This window comes from Blennius ocellaris, assembly GCF_963422515.1.
Source record: "Blennius ocellaris genome assembly, chromosome: 14".
NCBI classification, from domain to species: Eukaryota; Metazoa; Chordata; class Actinopteri; order Blenniiformes; family Blenniidae; genus Blennius; species Blennius ocellaris.
Window position 1 is genome coordinate 1,416,636 of NC_137663.1, and position 11,985 is coordinate 1,428,620.

At 44.5% G+C, this 11,985-nt stretch overlaps 1 protein-coding gene across 1 annotated transcript; it reads left to right on the forward strand.

Annotated features, from left to right (window-relative positions):
• Positions 1-1,998: 1,998 nt before the first annotated feature.
• On the forward strand, positions 1,999-11,073 carry LOC308139129 (synaptotagmin-like protein 2; the record flags this gene model as incomplete). Its single annotated transcript, XM_080508474.1, has 4 exons — positions 1,999-2,099; positions 2,318-2,472; positions 3,941-4,061; positions 11,025-11,073. The coding sequence occupies 4 exons, from the start codon at positions 1,999-2,001 to the stop codon at positions 11,071-11,073; spliced, it is 426 nt and encodes a 141-aa protein (XP_080364600.1).
• Positions 11,074-11,985: the final 912 nt, after the last annotated feature.

Consider the following 11,985-nt stretch of genomic DNA (forward strand, 5'->3'; position numbering starts at 1 on the left):
CGGTCTCAAGATACCCGAGAGTCCCTGGTTCCTGTCCAAGAAGCCCGAGAGGAGAGTCCCCGGGTCCCCGTTCCTGTCCTAGATGCCCCAGAGTCCCCGGGTCCGTTTCAACGGTCTCAAGATACCCGAGAGTCCCTGGTTCCTGTCCAAGCAGCCCGACAGGAGAGTCCCCGGGTCCCCGTTCCTGTCCTAGATGCCCCAGAGTCCCCGGGTCCGTTTCAACGGTCTCAAGATACCCGAGAGTCCCTGGTTCCTGTCCAAGAAGCCCGAGAGGAGAGTCCCCGGGTCCCCGTTCCTGTCCTAGATGCCCCAGAGTCCCCGGGTCCGTTTCAACGGTCTCAAGATACCCGAGAGTCCCTGGTTCCTGTCCAAGCGGCCCGACAGGAGAGTCCCCGGGTCCCCGTTCCTGTCCTAGATGCCCCAGAGTCCCCGGGTCCATTTCAATGGTCTCAAGATACCCGAGAGTCCCTGGTTCCTGTCCAAGAAGCCCGAGAGGAGAGTCCCCGGGTCCCCGTTCCTGTCCTAGATGCCCCAGAGTCCCCGGGTCCGTTTCAACGGTCTCAAGATGCCCGAGAGTCCCTGGTTCCTGTCCAAGAAGCCCGAGAGGAGAGTCCCCGGGTCCCCGTTCCAAGAAGCCCGAGAGTCCCCATGTGCGTTCCGAGATGCCCCAGAGTCCCCGGGTCCGTTTCAATGGTTTTGTGATGCCCGAGAGTCCCTGGGTCGTTCCAAGATGCCCCGGAGTCCCCGGGTCCATTTCAACGGTTTCGTGATACCCGAGAGTCCCTGGGTCGTTCCAAGATGCCCCAGAGTCCTCGGGTCCGTTTCAACGGTTTCGTGATACCTGAGAGTCCCTGGGTCGTTCCGAGATGCCCAAGAGTCCGGGTCCCCGTTCCTGTCCAAGAAGCCCGAGATACCCCGGGTCCCCGTCCCGGTTCCAAGAAGCCCGAGATACCCCGGGTCCCCGTCCCGGTTCCAAGAAGCCCCCGAGATTCCCCGGGTCCAGTCCCAGTTCCTGCGGCCGTTCCCCAGTCCACGCAGCGCATCCAGCAGCGTCCTTCCCCGTGCGCCGTCCGCATTCTTCCCACAGAGGGCCGCGCACCGCCTCTGCTGCTGGGTCTCCCGCCTGCGCCGCACTGTGGGCTGCGTTCCCGGTGCACCGTCCGCACCCCTCCAGGGGTGCCCCGCACCGTTACAGCTCCCCTTTTCCCTGTTTGCACAATAAAACTGACATTTGCACCCAATTCTCTGCCTTGAGGTCTGCTTCTGGGTTCAAGCTCCACGCACCGGCTCCCAGCCGTGACACCCCTTCTCCAATTATGTTTGAGAAGGAGACATCCCAAAGATTGTTGAGTGACTGATATTATATAAATCTTACATTTATTTGAATGACATGACCAGTGAGTTACTGACCTATTTTACAGTTTTTGTTTTCCAGTTGTTGTTTTTTATATCTCTATTGTAGTGCTTCTAAAACTTTCAGGTTTTTAGTTTTTTCCATCTTGATTCTCTGTCCTCTTTTTTTTCTTTGTCCCTTGGTTCCTGTATATGTTCATTGTTAATTTACATACCTGTTTGTTTATGACTGAAAATACCAGTAAACAGATTGGAGAGAGAGAAAACAAGAATGCTGCTTCAGTGTGGCCCCTTCAGTCTTTAATGCGGCACATAACTCCTCTGTAAAATAAATTCATGCCTTATGTTCTCCAGTATACCTGGCGTTCCAATTCATTAATTAGTACAAACGAACTCTACATGTCTTCTTCTGTTTAATGAAAATGAACAGGATCAAAAACAAACTGAAATCCAGTTTCAAAGGAGTCTTATAAATGGCACAGAGGGTTGAATACTAAAAGAGAATGTATTATTTATTATTTCAGATAACAGAAAGCAGATGGATCCAGAATGAAGGAGAAGATCCAGAGCCTGAATGAAGCACAGTGACCTGGTCTGTGAGGAGCTTACCTGCAGGAACATCTACAGAGCCATCAGAGCTTCACCATGATCGATCTGACCTACTTGACAGAGGAGGAGCAGGAGGCCATCAGGGCCGTTTTAAACAGAGATGCTGTGCTAAAGAAGGTGGAGGAGCAGCGCGTCCAGTGAGTCCATGCTGAGCGCTTCAGGCTTGTCTAGTGGGAGGCGTCAGATTCATCCAGCTGAGAGCTTCATTCTCATCCAGCCCTATCAAAATATATCATCAGTATTAATATCCTCACAAACTGACAATTGGTCAATTATCGTGTGTGTGTGTGTGTGTGTGTGTGTGTGTGTGTGTGTGTGTGTGCGCGCGCGCGCGTGCGTGTGCGTGTGATCTCAGGAACCTGCAGAGAACTGTAAGTGATCAGCTCCAGTTGAAATACCTGACAGGTGAATGGTTCTATGAGACCAAGCAGCTTCGCCATCGCGACCGAATCCATGGCTGTGACATCATCAGAGCATCCATGAAGCATACACAGAGGCCTCTGAGAACCCGTGAGTCTGCAAAATTGATGATCTTGGTAACAGACCGCAGTTTCTTTTTCCAGTATGTCTTCAGAGGTCTTCGCTCTTGACTTGAGTACACATTTCACAATAACCTCACTGCCGGATCTACTCAGTTGGGCTTTCTACTCCAAAAAGTAACCAAAAAGTATAGACTAAAAAACAGCAAACCACTTGAATCACCTGGAGCATTGAGCAGAAGAGCTGAGAGCATGAATCTATCCTCAGAGGAAGGAAACTAGTCCCAGTGCTCCCACACAGAACATCCAAATACCATTTCACAGACGTAAGTGGATCCAAATTAGGCACTCACTCTCAGTGCACATGAGGTGAGGAGGGGAAACTTCTCCTTGCTGACAAGGCCCCAAAAGTCACTGTCCCGTGACCTTGCTCTCAGCTCAATCTGATTTTGCAAATCAACTATCTTCATGTCAACCCCACCAGGCAGAGCAAATCCCTACTGAAATGTGACTGCAACCTTTTCTACATCAATGGTCAGGAATGGGGTTGAGATGAATGCGGCAACATCTTCCATGACCTCTCATTCACCAAAAAGCCAAGTGAACTCTGCTGCCATGTTGTCCAGGTGACCACAGTACTGCTCAGGGTGAAAAACGTCCTTTTCACCGATGGCCTGTGACATTTTTTCCAGGTTGGGAAAGTGTGTCGGCTTCCAGGTTTTTCGATGCGTGTTCCAAACATCAATCTTGGACTTGAACACATTCACTTTGCTTATCATGTGGACCAGGTGTTGGTCTTTTCCCTGGAGCTCAGTTGTTCGCGTTCAGTTTTGCCATCAGGTCTGTGAGAAACCCCAGGTCCAGCGGCCACTGATCATTTGACAGATCCCCGTGCATCTTGTTCCTTGTCTTAAGAAAAGTCTTTATCTCGGACGGCAAATCAAAAAATCGCCGCAGCACTTTCCATGACTCAATCAATGGACACCGGTGTGAAGAAGGTGGTCTCCATATGCAGCATCAAGCTCATCCAATAACGCCTTGAATAAACGCCTTGAATAAACGCCTTGAATAAACGCCTTGAATAAACGCCTTGAATAAATGATAACTGAAAAAATACAAGGACTAGATTGAAAGAAACAGAGAGAAACAGAAAGAGATGCACTCGCAAAACATTAATCAAACTTAATGTATTGCTTTTATTTTGTTTTTTCTTCGCAGTCTACTGGCAATGTTTCAAAGATCGACTAGACGATTGCGATTGACGGGTTGGCGTCCACTGCTCTAAAACCATTAAAAAAAAATTCACAATTAAGATCTTGAACATGGTTATATTATGTCAAAATGAGTCCGGTTTCAAATTTATCAGGAGGGAAAAGTGATTTGAGGCTTTTCAGTGTCAGATGCACTCTAAGAGCAAGTTTACAAAGCCCCCTGGCTTTTCTTGTGCATGCAGCATTGCATACAAATTGAGTGACATGGCTGCATGTTGTGTGTTGCAGAGGACCTCTGTCAGACAGTGCCAGAAAAGCCCATCTTCTGCAGTGAGAATAAAGAAGTCTTCATTTCTCCAGTTCTCTGTGGACTTCTCCAAGAACCTCAGATGCAGCCCAGCATAGAGCGGTGAGTACACTTTCAGAAAACAACCCATCAAGTTCTCAATCCGCAGATTAGTGGTAGGAAAATTTTAGCTGAATTTTATCCATCAGGGCCCGGTTGTTCAAAACTCAGTTATTTTAACCACTGGTTAAGCCGGTTAAATTCTTAACCCGCCATTAGCTAAATTTAAATATGCGTTCAAAACATGGTTAGTCATCTCGTTAGCTAATGTCACTGTCAAAGTTAACAGTGAGGTTAACAACACAAGTTAGCGTCCCTGATGTTGCTCCGCCCATTTTCAAGTCTCTGTTCTTCTGCATTATGTTTTAAGCATTTATGGTTACTGAAAATTACCTCATGGTGGACAGCAGCACAGTGTTTTTATCTCGTCTATAAAACTACCATAAAACATGACAAACAACGCTGCTACCAAGATATTAAAGTGGGACATGAAAACTAAGCTGGGATGATCAGACGGCTTCATGTTGCCACATCCTTCCTTAATTCTGACCTGAGAGAACGACACAAGGAATGACTGTGGTAACTTCAAGTTACGTCTTCATCCTGTCATTAGTGGCTCACGGAGCAGCTATGATAAACTTCAAGAGTACTGAGGTATACCAGTATCTACACAGTGGAAGACAGATGTGAGCCTCACCGCGTCAGCTCGCGCTTGCCATGCTAACCGGTGCATGGAGAACTCGTCCCCAGACGACTCATCTCCGGACAAGTCGTCCTCAAAACTGCAAACCCAGACAACTTGTCCTCAGGATTCCGGACAGCTCGTCCACAACAATTTTTTTTCAGCATTATTGGTTTGAAGAATTGGATTTCAAAGTACATTTAACACATTTGGAAGGATTATTAACTGTATCTGACACAAAAACACAAGATATATTAATATATTTGACACAATAATAAAGTTAAAATGCCACTTCATAGATGACGGCTTTGAGTGACGCATCCAGGTGCTCGTTAACGTGTCAGAAGCTTTCTGACACATTAAGGTTTCAGCATTATTGCATATTTTTGAGGGCTTATTAAAGGATTTTTTCAAGTTTTCCTCCTGTTGTGCTGCCTTAAGCTCTATCGCAGTTGCCGCCACCTTGAATGTTTTGCGCTCTCCTATTGGATCAGCAGCTTACATGGGACTCACACGCAGCGCACATAACAATATCATTAAGCCAGTAAAAATAGTGCCGACTTTAAACACTGGTTTTGAAAAAAACTGCGGGATTACAAATGGAGAACTTTTGACATCTTGCTCAGGACTAATATATCTTTGTAATTTGTAAAGACATTGTAGTGTCTCAATGTCAGAACGGGAGAACACCGCTTCGTAGCTGACTGCTTTGAGTTATGCATCATGTGCATCACGTAAGACCGTCTTCCGATAGCGACTTTAAATGATAACTAGGATTAAAATATGACAGATACAGTCATTAGCAGCTGGAACAAGCAGCACAGCACACGGCAGTGCTGAAGTTTCGGTGGGATGTGCAAATGAGAATTAAAAAAACACATCATATTAAAAATATATGTATAGATATATGAAACATATATAATATATCAATTAGAATTAATATGTAAAACTACATTGTGCAAGATTTATTTTGTCCAAAAAACTCTGAAATCTCATCTGTGGAGGAGTTGTGTTTGCTGAGGGTGCTGTCTGAGGACAAGTCGTCCGTGGACGAGTTATCCTAGAATCATGCTAACCACCATGCTAGTTCCATTGCTAACCGCTCAGAGTGGACGAAGCAAAGCAACTAGTGTTTCTGCAGCTTCAATATTGTGGAAGGTTTGGATCTCATGTGTATGAAATTCCCAATTGGAAGGTTGCAGGTTCAATTCCCATCTCTGCCTGCCCACACGCCAAAGTATCCTTGGGCAAGACAGTGAATCCAGAGTGAATGGTTGTTGGTGGTTGGAAGGGCCGATGGCACAAAATGGCAGCCTTGCTTCTCTCAGTCTGCCCCAGGGCAGCCGTGGCTACCTACATAGTTTAACACCATGGAGTATGGAATGGACATGTCTTTGAGTGCTGAGAAAAGGGCTATATAAAACCAATGCATTATTATTATTTGTAACATTTCAGTGAATTCGGATAAATAGTGATGTATTTATTACACACACAGACACATAGTTTAAAATCGTAAGTGAAAAAAAAGCAGTCATTACATTTCCAAATAAATATGAGCAATCCAGAGCAACTTGTGTTGTTTTCATCTTCATGACGGATTTTTGATGCATTTTCTGACCGATGCAATAAAATACATTTGTAGGAATGACTTTTGACTTTTTACACAATAATGTGTAAAATCCGATTCCAGAATTAGATGAAAATAAACTCAACTTATAAGTCACTCATTCTTCCATATCTGAGTTATGGTGTGGAAATATGAGGAAATAATACATTGACAATGATTATAAAAGTGAACTAACAAAGCGTGAACAGACAGCTCATCCTCGGATGAGATTTCAGATTTTTTTGGGAGAAAAAAAATCCTGTACAATATAGTTTTACATATTATTTCTGATGTTATATGTTTCATGTATCTAGTATATGCCCTTATATATTTAGTATAGTATCATATGACTTTGTTTCTCTCGAAAAATGGTCTTCTTTGCGCACAGGACTCCCACCCCACCCCAAAACTGGGCATACACATTCCCCTAATGACAATCATCCATATTTAAATCATGTCTGTACACCTTTACAGAGATACTCTGAAATCCAATACTTCGAATCAATAATTCGGAAATAGAATGTAACGTTGGTCTGAGCCCTGCAAACCCGTAATATCGCGTGTCCGACAATGTAACGAGTACGTGAACGCATCACTCAAAATGGTCATTTTTGAAGCTGCGTTTTAAAGGGTAACTGAAATGTTTTTCAGATTTCATCTTTAGAAAGAAGAATAAATATGCTTTCGAAAGGTATATAACATTCCCAGATAAAAGTCCGAATTCCGATCCTTTTAATTGACTTTACATGATGCAGCAGACGACGGTATATTTGCGGGCCATAAATGTGAGCCGCCTGAGCTAGACCGGATATGACGTACGAGGGGTTATATGTCCCAGCCAAAACAACATCAGCTGATTGAAGAATGGAGGGGTTTGGCGATACAGAAGCACCTAGGAGCGATGTTAGCGAAGATTTAAGTGACGTATCGTTGGTTTTGGACGAAGATGAAGGAGAGGAATCATCGGAGGAAGAATTAGAAGAAAATCAAGGCGTTCAACCATACATGTTTGAGCCGTGAGTACATATTGTGTGTGACCGGGTATTTACCCGTGTGCACATATTGTGCGTGACCGGGTATTTACCCGTGTGCACATATTGTGCGTGACCGGGTATTTACCCGTGTGCACATATTGTGCATGACCGGGTATTTACCCGTGTGCACATATTGTGTGTGACCGGGTATTTACCCTTGTGTCAGAGTGGGTGTTTTGCAAAGTTTATTGGTCTATTTGTCTTAAGTTTTAGCAGGTTTTAAAAAGACTTACTGAAGGTTGGGTTTAAAAATCCGTTAAAAAGCCGTTTAAAAATGGTGGGGACAGAACCAGGTTTCAGGATACGTTTCCTCTTCACATCAAAACCAAGTGACTCTCGGATTGCGGGTGCTGTTTCGTAACAGTCATCCGTGAAATGTTGACTGCAGAGATAGGAGGCCTCTGTTGGTGTCCAGTTGGAGCGAGTGCGCTGCACTTGTTTTGTCCATAATCTCCTCAAAGTTTCATCTTTTGGGAATTTATGGACACTTACAGACGGACTGGGCATTTGGGAACACCCAGCCGCAACACAACGCTTAGGCATGACTCTAAAAAACTGCTAAATAACGCGATAATGCAGAGCACATGTAAACAAGACACTACGATCAGCTGTTGTGGGCGGAAGTAAATAACTCCTCATACGTCACAGCGCAAAACTACGGCAAGTTGGAAAAACTAGGTCAGATTCACAGGGCGGGAGATTTAAAGGCATTTTTAGACGTTCGGCGCTCAAGAGCAAGATAGTGGTGTGATTGTCATTGGTGTGTCATATATCATTCGAAAGGGGGAAAAATAATGCTAAATACTGGTGTATTTTAATAGAATTATTTCAGGGACCCTTTAACTTTACGGCTTATTTGCTTTAAGAAATACAGCTGTTAATGTTTACCATTCATCCTCGACCATGTTACATATGATTCACTTAACAATATGCTTTTTTTTTGCTTCCCTGTGTTGCGACCTGGATATTTTAGAAAGATTTATTGGTTACTTTGTATTAAGATACATTGGTTTGAGTTATAAATGTTGCATTTGTCTTTAAGAACTAAAGCGTTGCGACAGTGCGACACCAGTTTGTTTTAGGGCAGTCGAGGCGCAGCATGTGGATTGAATGTTACCTGTGTTGGCTGCGGTGGAAAGAGAAAATATAAAAAATATCCAGAACCGGGACAAATAAAGTTGCCTAAAGAAGACGGACGAGTCGTGTTTTTCGGGGGTGCAACATAAACTTGGTGTTGTCGCCGGGTTTGATAAATATATTTTTTTCTTCCACGGAGAAGACGTCGGGAATCCATGTGGCCGGAGTGAGAAAAAAAATTGATTGAGACGAAGTCCAACAGAGAAGTGAAAGCAATGAAGGTGCTGCTTTTCTATAATGGCCAATACAACTATGAGCTCTGCTTGGGTGAGCGTATTGGAGGAAATAGAAGAGAAGTTACTCTCATTGTCCGAAACGCACCTGAATGACGTCAGCGCAGCTCTGAGTTTGGAGGTGGAATAGATGGACAGAAACTCACCTTGTAAGTTGAGACGGCGTATCTTGCAGCATCTGGAGGGAGAGGATGTTACTTCACTAGAAGATGGAGGACTGTCTCTTTTGCTGGAGGTAAATGATCAGATCGATCAGATAAAAAACAAAGATGACGTGATTAAGGATCCGGAGACGGAGCAAACAGAGTCATGGCACCACATAATGGACAAAAATGGTACTACACCCACAAAAACAGGAGGTGAAAGACAGCAGTTCTGTTTTGGATGTTGAGACAGCTCCCAATATTCCTGCAGTTGTTTATCCTGTCTACAAAAGAGATTTGAAAATTGTGGGACAAATTGGAGAGCCTCACGAAAAGGACAAATTGGGATATCCAAGCTTGGAAAGAGAAATCCAAAGAGCATTAAAAAAAGGGCTATGATGAAGCAGAGATTGTCGAAGCTGTTATCCAGGCCATTGTTCCAGGAGTGAAACTGAAAAGTTACCTTGAAAGCAGAGTTGACTTGACATTGCAAGGACTGAGACAGATTTTGAGGACTCATTTTGTTGAAAAGGATGCAACAGAGTTGTACCACTCCCTTACCCGCGCAGTCCAGGAACCCAAAGAAACTCCAATCCAGTTTCTGTTGCGTGTCATGGATCTCAGGCAACAAATTATCTTTGCATCTGAAAGAGTGGAATCAGGTTTGAAGTACAGCCCCGAACTGATCCAAAATCAATTTCTTCAGACTGTACTCACTGGTCTTCAAAATGACACTATTTGAACAGATCTGAAACCATATCTACAAGACTCAAACATTATAGATGAGACTCTCCTAGAAAAAATGACAGCAAGTCACACTTTGGAAATGGAGCGAAAGAACAAGTTTGCAACAAATGCAAAAATACGGACATTCAAAGTGGCAGCTGTAAGCGGAGAACATGAAACAGAAGACCTGGAGAGCAACACGCAAGGAAAAAACTCCAAAGCTAAACAGAATGAAACACACAAACGTGACACGCTGATGGAAAAGGTGGACCAAGGCAACAAAGCCATATGTGAAGCTATTCAGAGTCTGACTTCTCAAATAGTTGGCCTCAACCATACATCTCGACCTCACACACAAGGAGTAAAAGACGGAAATAACAAGAGGCCACGACCAACATCTGGAGCAGCACCCATCAGACGATGTCAGCAATGTGAGTTATCCAACCAAGAAGGAAAATGTTCCCATTGCTATAAATGTGGCAGTGCAGAACATTGGGCAGCAGGTTGTCGTAAAAAAACTACAACAGCGAATGCCAACAAGATTGAACTCAATTCAGAAAGATATTCAGATGGGATGGATCAACTTCACCTGACAGGACAACTCAGTGGCAAACAGCAGCAGACAGCTAAGCTAGTGGGGAAAATATGTCTTGTTCGAGCCTCGCTAGGTGGTGTGAGTACGACAGTTTTGTGGGACACAGGTTCTCAGGTGTCAATTGTGGGAGTAGACTGGATGAGAAAATATCTACCAGATGTGGAGGTGAGACCTGTGAATGAGCTGCTGGAGGAGGAAAATCTTGACCTGTCAGCTGCCAACGGAACAAATAGTCCTTATGAGGGATGGATTGGTGTTGAATTCACTTTATCAAAGAATGCCGTTTCAGGGATGACTGAAAAACCAGTTATAGTCCCAATCCTCGTTACCAGCACTGGGTTTGAACGCCCCCTCATTGGATTTAATGTTATTGAGGAACTGGCACAGAGAGATTCTTCTGGAGGTACTGTTTCCTCAGGTGACATAGTACAGAGACTGTGTTCGGCGTTGGAAGTGGGCCGCAAGACAGCAAGATCAGTTTTGTCTGTCCTTTGAAATCAAACATCTGAGAGTGGTACCCACATCGCAAGAGTAGGTAGAAAACCTATCACGATTCCAAGAAACAAAGTACTGAAAGTCAAATGTGTAAAACTAAATAAGTGAGTGCTGAGTGGATCACATGTAATGTTGGAGCCAAATCAGGAAGCACCGTGGCCCATAGGACTTACCATTCGAGAATAGCTGATCCAGCTTCCTGAAGAAGATCATTCAATAATAACACTGACTGTTGAAAATTTTAGTGACAGAGACATTACATTATCCAGTCGCACAACACTGGGATGGTTGTACAGCATTGATGCCGTCCGCCCGCTGGAGATGAGACCGATGGAAAGACCTGAGCCATCGCTCATCGGTGTTGAACTTCCAAAGGGACAGCCCCACCACGTGTCGGATGAAGAGCTCTGGGATCCACCAGTAGACCTGAGTCATCTCTCTGCAGATCAGAAGTTAAGACCCACATCCAAGATCTGCTCCATAGAGGTTGGATCCAGAAGTCTCATTCTTCTTACTCTTCACCTGTAGTGTGTGTCAGGAAAAAGGATGGAAGTCTTCGTCTGTGCGTGGACTACAGGAAGTTGAATGAGAAAACACTACCGGATCGTCACACAATTCCCAGAATCCAGGAAATCCTGGAAAACCTTGGAGGAAATTCGTGGTTCACTGTGTTGGACCAGGGAAAGGCCTATCACCAAGGCTTTGTCAGTGAGGGAAGTCGGCCTTGTACTGCATTCATTACACCTTGGGGACTGTATGAATGGATCCGAATTCCTTTTGGACTGACAAATGCACCTGCCGTCTTTCAGCGCTACATGGAAAGTTGTCTTGGTGATTTGCGAGATGAAATCTGCTTTCCTTATTTAGATGACGTCTTGGTGTTCAGTACTGACTTTGAGCAACACATCCAGAATGTGTGGAAGGTCTTGCAGCAACAAAAACAATGTGGCATAAAGTTACGTGCAAAGAAATGTGACTTTTTCAAACAGGAGGTCTGTTATGTGGGACGTGTGGTCTCAGCAGAGGGGTACAAAATTAATCCAAAGGAGTCTGAGGCAGTCCAAGCTTTGAGACATGAGCCTCCAAAAACGGTTCGAGAGGTGAGGAAGCTGATGGGATTCCTTGGTTATTATCAGGCATCACATCCCCAGTGACAGAAAGTTTCAGGATGCCATTCAAGTGCTTGTGAGTGAGCCTTGAATGCAGCTTTGTTTTATTAATGCTCATCACAGAGAAAACCTGCTCACAAAGATATGTGGTTCTATACATGCATAACACTTTTGCAGCAAGGGCTGTCAAGTTGGGGTAACCTGGCAAGAGATACTGATCAAATGTG